The sequence below is a fragment of the Lepidochelys kempii genome, chromosome 9 (assembly GCF_965140265.1).
Source record: "Lepidochelys kempii isolate rLepKem1 chromosome 9, rLepKem1.hap2, whole genome shotgun sequence".
Taxonomy (NCBI): Eukaryota; Metazoa; Chordata; order Testudines; family Cheloniidae; genus Lepidochelys; species Lepidochelys kempii.
In genome coordinates, this window is record NC_133264.1 from 32,433,066 (window position 1) to 32,449,408 (window position 16,343).

The window sequence follows — 16,343 nt, forward strand, 5'->3', positions numbered from 1 at the left end:
AATAAAAAGTAAATACGCATTCTAAATCCTAAACTTTTAATCTAGGAAAGAGTTGAACTGAACAGCTTTGCTCACCCTGACAGATGTTACAAGCAGGTTTACAGTTCCTCAATACACAGGCTGGACCCCATTTCAGCCTGGGATCTAACTCCTTCTAGTTGAAAGTCTTTCGTCCTTCAGATATTCTTCCAGGTGTAGAGTTGGGCAGGGAGAGAAGCCAAGGGATGATGTCATTGTTTCTTTTTTTATACCTTCTCCTAGCTGCTTAAAAGTTCCCTGCTGTGATGTCGTGTGCAGGCATCCCCTATTGGTCAGGCAATCTCCATTGTCTACATGCTCTCTCTGAGAAGTCTCTGGGATGGCCACTGGGAAAGTGGATTCCCTTTTAATGGGCCATCAGCACATGTCTGAAAGGCTGGGTGTGGGCATCTCCCAACCACACACAATATTTCAGTAACACATATTACAATATTTCATAACTTCACATACAGTGATAATGTATACAATCCAACAGGATATTAATGTTCAACAGATCAAGACTCTTCAAATGATACCTTACAAGGCACACATTGTACAAAACATATAATCCTATTACAGTGGTGAATATGGGGGTTCCAGGGTGCTACTTTGAGGTAATGAGTGTCACACAGTGTTAAAGTATTGAAAGCAGTAATAACTTTTTATTAGTACTGAAGCAAATTTGTTTTGAAGTGACAAACATTTTATACCACTTAAGAGAAAATATTTAATAAAAGCTACAATTTTTTAGCCCCTGATGCTACAAACACTTGTGCACATGCTTAACTTGAAACATGAGTAGTCCCTTTGAAGTTAATACAGTAAAAGTTTTTTTTATCCAGCATGTTGGAGGAATGGGGGATGCTGGTAAGTGAAAAATTCCAGTTAACTGAGAGTGAGGGAGTTTGGGTGCAGGGCTGGGCGTTGGGGTGTGGGAGGGGATGCAGGGGTACAGGCTCTGGGAGGGAGTTTGGGTGCAGGAGGGGGGTTGGGGTGTGGGAGGGGTTTTGCGGTGCTGGATCCAGAGGCACTCACCTCAGGCGGCTCCCTGCAAACAGTGATCTGTCCTTGCTGTTCCTACGTGGAGGCATGGCAGGAGGCTCTGTGCACTGCCCCTTCCCCGAGCCCTGGGTCTGTGGCCAATGGGAGTTGTGGGGACGGCATCTGTGGGCAGAGGCAGTGCGCAGAGCTGCCTAGACATGCCTCCTCCTAGGAACAGCAGGGACAGGTCGCCACTTGTGGAATAGCAGGGACAATTCATCCGAGGTGAATGCCTCCGGATCCAGTATCCCGAAACCCCTCCTGCACCCCAACCCTCTACCCCGAGTCCCCTCCTGCTCCCAAACTCCCTCCCAAACTCGCACCCCCTCCTGCACCTCAACCTCCAGACCTGCACTTCTTCCCACACGCTGAACCCCTTGTGGATGTTCCTCCGCCTAGGAGCAGCAAGGACATGTCGCCACTTCCAGGGAGCCACATGGAGCCAGGTAGAGAACCTGCTGGCCCCATGCCAACTCGACTATAAACCGGAACTTTCCATGAAGATTAGACATGCTGGTTTATAGAGCTTTCTGGTTGGTACAGGGCCAGATAGCACAGCTTTTACTGTAGAACTATTCAGGTTAGTAAAATTACATACTGTTTAAGTGTTTGCAAGAATCAGAACATTAGTTCTCAGTATTCTGGTTTTTTGCTTGTAGCAGTCTTGTAAACTGCAAATAAAAGACCCTACCAGTAGATGCTTTTAAAAAAATCAGCGTTCATAATTTAGTTAGTTAAAAAATAACCTAAAGTTGCAATAACAAAATATTTAAAATTAGTTTGGTAAAGCCATAATCTGATTTTAATCAATTAATTTAAAAAAATCAGATGATTTAAATGTATTTGATTTAAAGTGCTCTGTGCTGGGTGCAACTTGATTGATGATTTGAATTTTGACCAAAGAATTTGAGTCACATACATGCTTTTATTTTGCTTTCTGGAATCCTGTATTTCATTGTTTCCTTGTATTCCCCCATCTGTCCATCTATATCTGTTGTCTCGTCTCGTCTCGTCTCATAGTTAGGTCTAGTCTACACTAGGAAATTAGGTTAGTATAACTATGTCACTTGGGTCTGGAAAATCCACACTCCTGTTTAACTACATCACTCGGCTCTAACCCCATTGACCTAGCTACTGCCTCTTGGGGAGGTGGATTATCTATGCCTACAGGAGAACCCTTCCCTTTGGTATGGATAACATCATCACTGAAGCTCTGCAGTGGCACAGCTGCAGCATTTTAAGTGTAGACAAGATCTTGGATTGTAAACTCTTTGGGGCAAGGACTATCTCTTTTTTTTAATTATTATTCTATGTTTGCACAGCACTTAACAATGGGATCCTGGTCCTGGGGCTTCTAGGCACTATGATAATACAGATAATATGTTGAACCTGATTTTTATAATCGGACGCCTTTGGAAGAAGGTGTAAATCCAATACAGTCTTGTATTTTCTTAAATCTGTGAGGGAAAAGTTTTAAATGTTACTCAATCAGCTTACTTTGTTCATTATTATGGGACAGCATCATGATCAGATGCTGTGGATTTTTATTTTAAGCTAGAGCAGTTTGTTACTCATCTGTTTTTATTGCGTCTGGTCTGTCCTTCTCTTCACTCTTTGTTCCCATTTTCTCACTTTTTGCACCCATGGTACTCAGAGTTGACTGGCATTTGACAGATTTGTACATGTCAAATCTCCAACATGGCTTTCAAGTACAGTTAGCGTATATGGTAGGCAGGGGGAGAAACTACAGAAATCATAGAATCATCAAAATGTAGGGCCGGAAAGGGCCTCAAAGTCATCAAGCTCAGCCTCCTGTGCTGAGGCAGGACCAAGTAAACATAGACCATCCCTGCCAAGTGTTTGCCCAACTTGTTCTGAAAAAACCTCCAATGATGGAGATTCCACAACCTCACTTGGAAGCCTATTCCAGAGTTTAGCTGTCCTTATAGTTAGAAAGTTTTTCCTAATATCTAATCTAAATCACCCTTCTTTCAGGTTAAGCCCATTACTACTTGTCCTACTTCAGGGACGTGGAGAACAATTGATCACAGTCCTCTTTATAATAGCCCTTCACTTATTTGAAGACTGTTGTCAGGCCCCCCTCAGTCTTCTTGTCTTAAGACTAAACATGTCCAGGTTTTTAATCTTTCCTCATAGGTCAAGTTTTCTAAAACTTTTATGATTTTTGTTGCTCTCCTCTGGAATCTCTCCATTTTGTCCACATCTTTCCTAAAGTATGGCTCCCAGAACTGGACACAGTATTCCTACTGATGGGTCATCAGTAATGAGTAGAACGGGACAGTTATCTCCCATGTCTTACATATGACACTCCTGTTAATACACCCCAGAGTGATATTAGCTTTCTTCACAACTACATTACAGTGTTGACTCTCATTTAGTTCAATATTCAAATCGCCAGACTCTCCAGCTCCTGCCTCAGAGCAGTCAGCATCAGCCACATCCTGCTGTTTGTACAGATACATTTTATAGCAATTCAGAACAGTTTTATGGCTGCCTAACTTTTGATTTGTTCTTGATTATGCTTTACAAAAGTGTTTTTTTCTTTTTCTTTTTTTATTTTCCAGAGTTACAGTTCTGGCTAAGAACTTCACTCTGCACGATGGTGTATAAGTGCCTGTTAATTTCTCAAACCCACCAGAATTTTATGCAGTTGTTTTAGGAATTATTGCTAACAGACATTCTCTTTCTTCAAACACTTCAATATAATCTTTTTCAGCAATATACTTGCCGTAGCTTCAAACTGAAATGTTCAAATCCTATTTTCTTACTGGTTTTCAGGAAGACAGGAAAACCATTTCATAATTTTATAAGCTGGAAAGACCAAAGAGCTGCTGAACTTGTAAATTCCTGGAACAGGGGTGTCATATTGAAGGTAAGGCTGCTCATTGAGTATGCTGCTTAGATACTGCTTTTGTTTTCATTTACCCAAATTAGGTGTGATAAATATTGCAAGTGCCCTAATGCATAATTTCAATAAATGACATGATATGTAGTTTACAACTTTAAACAAAAAATAATACTGTTAGCATACAAAATGACAGAACACGAAAGCGAAGAAATTAAACACTGACATTCTATATCCACCTATAAAGCTAGTGTCCTAAACATACAGTGAAGGGTAGCCTAGAATTCCTCCTTACCTGTAAGGGGTTAAGAAGCTCAGATAACCGGGTTAGCATCTGATCAACAGGACCAATGGGGAAAGAATATACTTTCAAATCTTGGGGGGAGGGGTTTTTTGTGGTGTGTGTTTGTGTGTTTGTTTGTTTTTTGTTTTTGTTTGTTTTTTTCTCTCTTGGGACTGAAAGGGGCCAGACAGAAATCCATCTTCTCCAACCCATCCTAATCCAAGTCTCGAATATTGTAACCAGTATAGGTAAGCCAGGCAAGGTGGATTAGTTTCTTTTGTTTTGCTTGTGAATTTTCCCTGTGCTAAGTGGGAGTTTTTAACCTAAACTGGTAGAAATAAGCTTCGGAGGTCTTTCATGCAGGTCCCTACGTCTGTACCCTGGCGTTCAGAGTGGGGAGGGAACCCTGACAGCTAATAAATGTGTATAACTTTGAATCTCCTTGTTATATTAATATGTCACATGTTAACATTGCTAGCAAATGATTTTTTTGGTTCTGAATTTAATTTTGTCAGTATGGTTTTTGAGATTTTTGTACTTAGAATATTCATTTTTTATTCCAATTTGTTGTTGTAAATATGTTCCAGAATGTGTTGTAAATTTGGAGCATGTGTGTTCTTAAAAACAAAGAAGATTGGTCCCCACTTTATGTGGAAAAATTGAAGTCAACCTTACCTGTAAAGCTACTACTGGCACCTTCATAATAAGATGTAAAATTCCTTGATTTGTCAGAGATTTCCCTTCTGACACTGAGCAATTCATTTAACCTCTGTGTTTCAATACATATGTGTAAAATACAAGTAAGGCAACTAAGAACTTCTGTTCTTTTGGAATAGGCAATCCACGTTATCTCTACAATTCTTTACTTTTTGACTCGGAGTGATCGATATTTGACTGCTAGTTCATTGACTTTCACAACACAACATGTCTCTTTGAGGCTGTCCTGGATTTTACAAAACATAACTGAGGTAAGAAAGTTGTTGGGGGGAAAAGTAATACTCTTGGTACATAATAGCAATGAATAGTGACTTTTCTTGATGGTTACCTGCTCGGTTTTTGCTTTCTTTTTTTCCTTCCCTCAAAGGGAATGGAAAGAGAGGCTAATGATCTATTTTATCTTTTTACAAACTTCCCCTGATCCTGTAAATGTGTTCCTGTGTGACATTACTCACATGAGGAGTCTGACCTACAAAGCATAATCATATTGTTAGTTTTGCATTTCTTTTATTTATTAATCTTAACATTATACAACATAATTTTTATTGTAATTTATTTTAAAGTGAATTGAACTTTATTGTGTAACAATGTGGCATATTTTTATTTTATCTTTGACAGTGTTACATTTCCAGTCCGCCTTATCCCAACACTTACTGATTTCTGGAAATCTGTAACATAATGGTCAAAAAACAGGGATCTCCACTTACTCAGCATTTATGTAATTTTAAAGGCTTGACTAATGGTGTATAGCAGGGGTCGGCAACCTTTCAGAAGTGGTATGCCGAGTCTTCATTTATTCACTCTGATTTAAGGTTTTGCATGCCAGTAACACATTTTAACATTTTTAGAAGGTCTCTTTCTATAAGTCTTTAATATATAACTAAACTATTGTTGTATGTAAAGTAAATAAGGTTTTTAAAATGTTTAAGAAGCTTCATTTAAAATTAAATTAAAATGCAGAGCCCCCCCGGACCAGTGGCCAGGACCCGGGCAGTGTGAGTGCCACTGAAAATCAGCTCTCATGCCGCCTTTGGCATGCATGCATGCCATAGGTTGCCTACCCCTGGTGTATAGTGTCAGTGCCAGATATGTAACATTAAACATTTCTGTGTATTATATTATGCTAGCACCAAAACTTCTAAAGAACAATGAATTCACTCCTGTTTTTGTTCATTGACTTGGCTTTTTCCTTTCCTTTCTCTTTACTTAATTTATCTGTGTGTTTACTTTCAGATTTTTTTTTAAAAAGAGAAATGGGGAGGGTTGTCCTCTGTTTGCTTGTTTGTTTGTTTTACAACAAATAAGGAAGATTTCAAAAGTTGTTATTTTTAATCTATTACCCTGTTTGTTCTAACATAGAAATATTAGGAATGTCAAATATGGTCTTCCCTGGATTTGTTGGTGGACTTGTTGGCTCTTTCAGATATGGACTCATCAGCTTTTTTTAACCTAAAATTAAAGGAGATGGGGGTGCTGAGTCTTCAGTTAAAGTCCTGTTTTCTCTCAAGAATTCCCTAGTTACTGGAATTTTAAAAAGCAAAAAACAAAAACCAAAGTTCTGCCCAGAAAAATCATTTCCTTTTTCAATAAGTCGGTCTGTCTCATCATTCTGCAAGTTCTCTGGTTGTCCTTTGAGTCTTTCAAGAAAAATAGGATAAGTAAAATCTGAATTTCTAAGTTTTAAAGAAGGAAGTAGGGAAATAATAATTTTCAGGCTTTCTTTATATAACATAAAGAAGCAAAAATTGACAGCCCTATTTGCTTTCCTTTGGCAAGGTCATATTTTTAGGTATTCTTATTTTTCTTTTAGCATTGTCGTTTTCTTATCTACAAAACACTTTTTTTTTTACCACTTCTTCATATCTCCTCTTCCACTGCCTTCATTTCTGAACTCCACTAATAGTGATCTCAAAGTCTCCAGCTTTACACTATTAGGGTTCTTATGTGCCACTGCTAAAGAAGGCTGAGCAACTAATCTCCCATTGGCAGCAACAAGGCTTGCAAAACTGTATGTGCACAGGAGCAAAAACTGCAGTTTAGGGACAGGCCATATCTACGCTACAAAGTTTGGTCGATGCAAATTACATCAACATAAAGCCGCCACAGTTAGCATATTGCTTGTGCACATGCATAGTTGGCTTCTTGTGTTGGTGCTGTGCGTACTCATCAGGAGAGTTTGTATTGATGCACAGTGGGTGCACCATGGGTAGGTATCTCCTTGTGCAAGCTTCCACTGTCCAGCACTGTGTTTTGGGAAGGTTTGGCAATGCATGGTGAGGAAGAATCAAGTTGCTCAGGAGTGGTTGGGAACAAGGGGTCAACTTCTCAGTGTGCAACTATCTCCATCCCATAATGTCATCTATATCCCATAATATTCACGCCTTTTTAAAAACTCCCACAAAACTGCATGCCCCTCCTTGCTGTCTGTCATTTCTGACCTGAAGCATTGAGCTTGCACAGCTCTGAGCTATTGTCATAAGTGTTGCAAACACAGGATGCACGATCCTCTATTTGCAGAGCCTTAAGAAAAATCGAATCAGTGTGGACAGATTGCTGTGTGACATAGTGAGAATCAATTCAAGGTTACTGGTGGGGTTTGTAGATCAGCTGCAGATGGTGGAGCACCATTTCTGGGCCTGAGAAATGAGCACTCATTAGTGGGATCACATTTTAATGCAGACTTGGGGTGGTGAGCAGTGACTGCAGAACTTTCGGATGCTCAAGGCCACATTCCTGGATCTGTGCTCCAAGCTTGCCTCAGCTCTCCAGCACAGGTATACCAAAATGAGAGCTGCACTGACAGTGGCAATCGTGTTGTGGAAAGTTGCAATGCTGGATTGCTACCAATGAGTGGGCAATCATTTTGGAGTTGGGAAATCACTGTGTGGGGGTGTCGTCATGCAGGGTTATAACTCGTCTCCTGCTACACAGGACTGTGACCCTACGCAATGTGCAGGACATAGTGGATGGATTGCAGCAGTGGGGTTCCTGAACTGCAATGAAGCAATGGATGGCAGTTGTATCCCAATTTTGTCACCAGACCACCTTGCCACAGAGTACATCAACAGAAAGGGTTACTTTCCTATAGTTATGCAAATACTGGTGAATCGCCAGAGATGCTTCACTAACATTAGTGTTGGCTGGTCAGGGAAGGTGCATGATGTTTGTATTTTTAAGAACACAGGACTGTTCAGAAAGCTACAAGCAGGGACTTTCTTTCCCAGCTAGTGGATTACCATTAGGAATGTTGAAATGCCAGTTGGGATCCTGTGGGACTGAGCTACTCCTTGCTTCCTTGGCTCATGACGTCATACACTGGCCACCTCGGCAGCACCAAGGAAAGATTCAACTATAGATCAGCAGATGCAGAATGACAGTTGAATGCACTTTTGGTACACTGAAGGGATGCTAAAAGAAAAGGAGTACTTGTGGCACCTTAGAGACTAACCAATTTATTTGAGCATAAGCTTTCGTGAGCTACAGCTCATTTCATCGGATGCATAAAGTGGAAAGTACAGTGAGGTCTGTGTGTATATATAAAATCTCCTCACTGTACTTTCCACTTTATGCATCTGATGAAGTGAGCTGTAGCTCACGAAAGCTTATGCTCAAATAAATTGGTTAGTCTCTAAGGTGCCACAAGTACTCCTTTTCTTTTTGCGAATACAGACTAACACGGCTGCTACTCTGAAACCTGAAGGGATGCTGGCATTGTTTACTCACAAGGTTGGATCTCCGTGAAGAAAAATCTCAGTGGTTATACCTGCCTATTGTGTCCTGCATCATATTTGTGAAACAGAAGGGAAAAGTTGCTGCCAGGATGGGGGACGAGCCAGTCACAAGGGCAATTAGATGAGCTCAGCATAGAGCTATACAATTCAGGGAGGCTTTGGAAGAGCATTTTAACAGTGACCCACAGTAATGCATTGTGGTGTACTGTGCTCTATCTGGTTATGCTGCTTTGGGGCCTGTTTGGAATTGTGTGGTGCTTGGTGTACATCTGTGAATATAACACTATCAATGTACATATTAATTTTGTGGTGCTTGCTGTACATTTGATTATTGCATTGTGTTTGTCACTGATCCTATGAGTTGTGTCACAGTCTGCAGTACCAAGTGAGTGAGTGCTTTCAGAACTAGGCACTCTGCAGCATATGTTGTGAATTAATAGATTAATTATTTTTTAAATAATATTATAATCAGTAACAAAAGCAGTGCAAAGAAAAATCTGTGTAATTTAAAAGCTATTAAGATATTTTTAATGTATTTGATCAGAACTTAATAAGGGCGAAAAGCATTCATTTCCATTTTACCTACATATACAACATCTGTGGTTTTCACAGGTCAGTGTATGTGAAGCTGTCGTTGTCCTTAATGTTCCCCCTGAGTGGAGTGGTAGGGGTAGGGATGTGGCCTCTCATGCCATGTGGAATGCTGAGGGTGGTTGTAGTGAAGTGCTGTAATGGAGTTCTCCATGGACTGCAAAGAGAGGTGAGCCTGGGACTGTTGAACTTATATGTTCCCAGGAGTCTGCAGCATCTCTGTTTGCTGCTAGAGAAGCCCCATTACGTCCTGGTGCATCTCCCTCTCCTCTTTCTGCTGGGAATCCTGGACCTTTTTCCTGTCTGCTCTTCCCTTCTCCAGGCTATCTGCAGTGTTCACCCTCCAGGTGATGCTCATGGTCTGATACAGCATTAGCTTGCAGGAGCTCATTGAACATGTCATCCCTAGTGCTCTTATTCCTCCTCCTTATCTGGTTCAGGCATTCTGTGAGTGTGGAGGGGGAACCACTCAAAGCTGAAACGGCAGGAGCTGCAGATAAAACACCGAGGTATAGTCAGTATAGTGTGACAAATTTCCTCCTCTGCCTTGGTGGGTCCTGTGCTTATTGGCAGATTTGCTTGCCTCAGAGGTTCACGGCAGCCCTCAGTTTGGCCACTTTCATGGCTCAAATCTGCCGTTCACTCAGTTATCCTCATCACTGGCCAGCATGGGGAAAGGAGGAAGAACAATCCCTGCAGTCTCTGCTGATCCACCTAGTGGATTGGGGAACAGGCCAGAGACCTTCCCCTCTGGTGAAACCCACAGTCCAGTTCAACTCCTCCAGTATCAAGTAGGGAGTTGAGGGAATGGGGGGAACCCAGGCCCGCCGTCTACTCCGGGTTCCAGCCCAGGGCCCTGTGGGTAACAGCTGTCTACAGTGGCTCCTGTAACAGCTGCAACTCCCTGGGCTACTTCTCCATGGCCTCCTCCCAACACCATCTTTATTCTCATCACAGGACCTTCCTCCTGATGTCTGATAATGCTTGTACTTCTCAGTCTTCCAGTAGTACACTACCTCACTCTCAGCCTCTTGTGCTTCTTGCTCCCAGCTCCTCGCATGCACGCCACAAACTGAAGTGAGCTCCTTTGTTTAAACCCAGGTGCCCTGATTAGCCTTCCTGTCTTAATTGATTCTGGAAGCTTCTTGATTGGCTGCAGGTGTTCTAATCAGCCTGTCTGCCTTAATTGTTTCCAGAAAGTTCCTGATTGTTCTGGAACCTTCCCTGTTACCTTACCCAGGGAAAAGGGACCTACTTAACCTGGGGCTAATATATCTGCCTTCTATCACTCTCCTGTAGCCATCTGGCCTGACACTGTCACAATGGTCACAATAGTCACAACAGAAACCAGAAGTTAAGATTCAGAATTCCCTTCCCTTGGTCCCCTACAGTTTTAAACAAGGCATGCTTATTGTCTTCTACTTCCAAGTGCTTGTGCACGGCCCCACTCTCAACTCCAGCCATGGTGAGTATGGCTCACATGGGGTGAGGAAAATGAGGAGGGAGTTGCTCAGTTGCATGAAACTACGAGTATAGTGCAATGGCACTGAATACTGACACCATTTTCCACAAGCGGTGGTGATTTTAGTTGATATTTCAGTCCGGTCCTGAGAGTGACAAAGGCAGAGAGCACAGCTGATGTCCTGAAGCCATGAGGGGCCCATATGCTGCCACCCAGTGTACTGGAATGGTGCTTGCTGAAGTTATCACTGACTGGCATGGGAACACATCCTATTGCAAGGAAGAAATAAGGCTGCCATCCCTAGAAACCTTTGGCAGAGGATTGCAGAGGATTACCTCCGTGAAAATTTCATCGAGATCTCTTAGGAGGATTCAAGGGATATCCCTGATGTACATAAAAAGACTGCTCCACATGGCTTAACTCTATAGCAGAATGAAAAGCAAATAACAATACTACCTCTCTTTTTGTACTGCTACCTCTTCTTGTATGAGTAAATTAATGAAAAGCTAATAGCTAGCTATGTCCTGTTATGTTGGGGGCGTCATCACTATAAGGGGGAATATATTTACACAGTTACCCGAGGATCCTTCCCATGCATCGGGCTTGACTGCTGGGCCTGACTAGACTGTGGTGAAGTGTCAAACAGCTTGCAGCATAACTGAAGTCCCCCAGCACCCTGCCTTCCAGTCGCATGTCCCCCATCCTCCTCTTTTTTCCTCCTCTACCACCTCTTCATCCTTGCTGTTCATGGTAGGGGCTTGTGACCTGGGCTCCTTAGAGATATCCATGGTGGTCTGCTAGGTGGTAGAGGTGTCTCCGCCAAGTATGGCATGCAGCTCTTTGTAAAAGCGGCAGGTCTGTAGCTCTGAACTGTATTGATTGTTGGCCTCCTTGGGCTTCTGGTATGCCTGATGCAGTTCCTGTGCTTTCACTCGGCATTGCTGCTGGTCCCTGTCATACTCCTCCAGCATCCCCCATGCAGTCTATTTGTAGATGTTCACTTTTATACAGCTGGTCCATAGCTGTTCTTGTACAGCTTATTCTCCGCACAGACCTAAGGGATGCAATATCTCCTGTCTACTCCAAGCTGGAGTGTATCTAGAGCATGTAACTGGCATGGTCAGTTGGCAAGTTGCACACAACAATGGGGAGCTGCTAGGTATCTATGTCAAGCTGGACAATCGGGAAAAGACATTTCAAAAATACTCAGGGCTTCAGAAGGCTTCCTTGCTTTTTAGTCTCTCTGACCCCCGGGCCAGTTGTGACCAGAGCAGTCAGTGTCAGGCATTGTGGAACAGCTGCTGGAAGACTGTTAGGGTCAATGTAAATAACACAGTATCTACACTAGCATTGCATCGACCTTCGTACATCAACCATGGCTCAATGCCACTCGGGGAGGTAGTGATACTACATTACTTATACTTATGTTGTTGGGAGACAAATTTAAGTGTAGACGCATGCACAAGTAGGCTGATGCAAGGCAGCTTATGTTAACCTAACTTTGTAGTATAGACCAGGCAGCTGGGGGATAGGGGTTGGTCTGCTGTGCTTCACAGTACCATTTCTCTTCTGAAGCGCCTGGCTCTAGAGCTTCCTGTGATTTAACACCCCTTTCCCAGAGGAAATATTGTCAGTTGTTTTCTGGGGACATGCATATTATTGTCCCCCCATTAAATATTTGGAAACAGGGAAGGGTGAGAGGGAGAGAAAATGTATTCCTTTCTTCACATCCACATTGAACACACTCCTTTTTTTTTTTTTTTTTTTGGTTTTTTTGGTTTTTTTGTTTTCAGGTACAACAAGCAGCCAATGAAAACAATTGCTGCTTTGGAACAATTGACACATGGCTGTTATATAAACTCACCAAAGGTGAGTTTGGAAGCACTGGTTAAACAAAACATATTTCAAATTAGAGCAGATATTGAATGCATTCCCCTACCGTTATTCCCAAGAGCCCAACTGCCACATTAGGTGTGATGGATTTGGGGTTACTTATGAATACTGAATGTTGGTCTGGTTATTTGGATGTTTGCTGTATGAATATATTGGTTTAACTCAGGATGGGACTGTCCCAAAAAATAGGCAGAAAAGAAAAGAGGGGCTCAAGAGAGCCACCTCTCAGCAAACACTTGAATTGTTAATGTACATTGCCAAAACTATTAGCTTTGATGGCAGGAAAAGCACCATGAAAAGAAAGGAACAAAATGGTAACCAGAATTTAAAATGGGATACCCTCTCAGGAAAAGGAGACAGTAGTTGTTTGGGGGAATACAGAGACACAGAGTTGAACAGGTAGTGTCTGAAGATATTAGGCTTGCCAAGGTTACCATCAGAGGATAATAAGACTTTAGGTAAAATAGATATGCTTGTAGACTATTTTATTTAAAAATACATTTAATCTGAAAGCTTTGTTCCTACTGGACATGTAAACAATACTTTGGTTTTAAGAAGGCTGTCTGATTGCTGTATTCCAGTGGTCTCAGACTCCCTAAGGGAAGAACCGCAGGTGCCTGAGCTCAGTCAGACCTGCAGGGTAAGAATGGTGGATACACAGGGTACTGTAGTCCAGGGTTAAGTCTAAGAATAGGAGAATTGCATAATTCCATGCCCGGTTAGGAGGCTTGATACGTCAGGGCACACAGAGAGACCACAAAGGGGAGGGAGGCGCAGCTAGCCTCTCACAACTCATGAGCCTTGAACCCAGGTCCACAGAAGCAGCCACAATTCAGCTCTCCACTTGGCAGTCTGCTGACAACTGCTGACCAGTTCCCATGAAGCCCAGCCCCAGTTTGAAGCTCCGCCTCTGAGGTATTATTGGTGAAGCCCCAAAGCAGCCGATTGGCCTGCTGGCCCTACTTAAGACAGGAACAGGAAGCTGTCCGAAGAATTGGGATCCATCCTGCTCTGTACTGTGTGCCTTGTGCTTCCTGCTCCCCTGGCTTGACTTCCTAGTGTCCTGACTTGGCTTGGCTCTTGACCTCTGACTTGTGGTTCTGCTCTCTTACAAAAGAAGAGAAAAACAAAATTAAATAAACACATAGCCATTAAACATAATTTTTTAATGAATTTATGTTAAATTGGCAGCAGGTAAACTCTCCAATCAGCTTAATGGTTGTGCATCTAGTTTCTTTGTTTTGGAGGAGGAGGCTTAATGGCTGTGTACGCTCTTCTCTCACTGCCTGCTGAGTTAATTTCTGTAGGTTTGTGTGGTGTTTAGATGTTGCTTGTAATTATTAGAATTGGGAGCAATGGCTGTTGGGAGTCTGAAAGGACAGGAAACAGGAAGGAGGGGGAGGAGTTGAGAGGCTGGGAGAAAGCTACAGACGGTGCAGCAGCAGCTTGGTAAAGAGATTTCCACTTTAAAAATAAGTCCTGTTGAAGCTTGTTAGTACCTTGCCTGGTTGATACAACATTTTGGTGACGAGGATGGATCTTCTGCCTCTGAACCCACCTGCACCCTTTCTGCAAAGCTCAGGTGAGCCTCCAGTTGCTTTTACTACCTGGATCCGTACGTTTGAGACTTATTTGTTTGCAATCGGTGCTACAGAGATTTCTGAAGTAAGAAAGCATGCTCTGCTAATCCACTGCCTTGGAGCAGAAGGGCAGTGTATATTTTACACTTTTTTCCCCTTGCAGATGATAAATATGAGACTGCACTCACTGCATTAAAGAATTTTTTTGTGCCAAAAGTCAATGTAGTAGCTAATCGCTACAGATTTCACCAGTGTGAGCAGAAACTAGAGGAAACTATAATGCAGTATTTTACTTCCCTGAGGAGTCTGATTGTAATCTGTGACTTTGGGAATATGGCAGATGAGATGATTTGAGACCAGCTCATTGAGAAAACAAGCATGCTTTGTGTAAGAGAACGCTTACTTTTAGAACCACAACTTACACTAGAAAAAGCAATAACCATTGCTACTCAGATTGAGTCAGCTACAGCTGAAGCCAAAATAATGAGCATGGATACAGGAGGCACAGTCCAAGCTGTGACTCCTTTGCAGAAAAGTTCACTACCACTGTAGACACACAACTGCAAGAGGAAAACTAATGAAAAACCACCAAATCAGCAAATTCAAAATACAGTAAAAGCATGCTTTCGCTGTGGATCCCCACAATACCTTGCAAGCTACACAGAATATCCGGCAAAAGTAGCTCAGTACAATCATTGCAAAAAGATTGGGCATTTGCTAAATTATGTCGCAGCAGCCAGTTCAGTTAACAGGTGCATGCAGTTACAATACCAGATGTTACTGTGCTGAGCATGGATAAAATCACTACTGCACATATTCCAGAACAGATAAAGTGCACTGTAAACGTTTCCGCCATACCCTCAGGCAAATCACACTCTATTCAGCTAATGTTGGACACTGGCTCAGCAGTATCTATACTACCTGATTCCATCTATTTGCATTACTTTAAAGATGTGCCTCTTACTGAACCCAAACTTCAGTTGGTATGCTATTTGAAAAACCATATTCCAGTACATGGCTGCCTGCCAGCAATAGTTACTTTTGGTGATGGCTGTGTAACTGCAGAGTTCTATATTGTCCACAAAAGCACTCCTATCCTTGGCAGAGATTTATTGGCTGCTTTAAATCTCAGGGTAGTTAATGGACGAATTGGTCTTCCTCAGCAAAGCACTCTTGTGGTACACACACCAGTTTCAGCTGGGACCCAACACCAGGTTGAGGAGAAACTCAGCTGTGCTTATGGGTTTCTGCATAAAGTTAAAATGCAGAATAATGTGATGCCTGTACGATAGAAGTTACGGCGCTTACCATTTTCAGTCAGGGAAGCTGATTCAGAGGAACTTAGAAAATGTGTTCAAAAGGACATTGACTCCTCGGAATGGGTTTCATCTATAATAGTGATGCAGAAGAAGGGTGGAGGCATTCGCCTTTGTGTGAACTTAAGGGAGCCAAATAAACCTATTGTGATTGACAGCCATCCTCTTCCTCACATAGAAGAAGTAGTTGCAGAACTCCGTGGAGCAAAGATGTTTTCTACTCTTGATTTGCAGAGCACATACCACAATGTTATGTTGCATGAAGATAGCAGAGACCTCACAGCATTTATTACACATGAGGGACTATTTCTTTTTAAACATGTTCCATATGGTCTCGCATCTGCCCCAAGTGCCTTTCAAAAAATGTCACTGATTCTGAAGAATCAACATGGAGTTCAGTGCTATCTGGATGATATTATCATGTATGGAAATACTTCTGAGGAGCATGACAATAACCTGCAGTCTGTACTAAACTGTATCAGCACAGCAAGCCTCCAGCTCAATAGGTCCAAATGCAAATTTAGACAAACTGAACTCTGCTTTCTGGGGCATACCATTTCACAGGCTGGACTAAAACCTGATCCAGATCATATCCTGGCAATTTTAAATGCTCCTCCTCCAACAGATTTGCAAACCTTACGTTCTTTCTTGGGTCTTACCTCCTGGTATATAAAATTCACTCCCAATTATGCTTCTGTCATTGAACCTTTACAAGAATTACTGCGGAGAAGTTCAACCTTAGTGTGGACAACGAATGCACAAGCTAGTTTCGAAACAGTGAAAGACTTGATTGTACTTAGTCCAGTACTTGCACTATTCAGTCCTGCATTGCCCACAATTGTAAC

The 16,343-nt window shown here is 42.2% G+C and overlaps 1 protein-coding gene across 8 annotated transcripts in view; it reads left to right on the forward strand.

Moving 5' to 3' along the window:
• GK5 (glycerol kinase 5) overlaps window positions 1–16,343 on the forward strand; it is a 101,136-nt gene that overhangs the window by 21,702 nt on the left and 63,091 nt on the right. For 7 of the 8 annotated variants that reach the window (XR_012160785.1, XM_073359786.1, XM_073359787.1 and 4 more), the window contains 3 exons: window positions 3,859–3,952; window positions 5,045–5,176; window positions 12,503–12,578. Coding sequence is in view for 7 of the 8 variants with exons in the window: in XM_073359786.1 (XP_073215887.1) it covers window positions 3,859–3,952; window positions 5,045–5,176; window positions 12,503–12,578 (302 nt within the window). In the remaining variant the exon portion in view is untranslated. The remainder of the gene's footprint in view (window positions 1–3,858; window positions 3,953–5,044; window positions 5,177–12,502; window positions 12,579–16,343) is intronic. The other variant, XM_073359788.1, reaches the window with a different exon arrangement.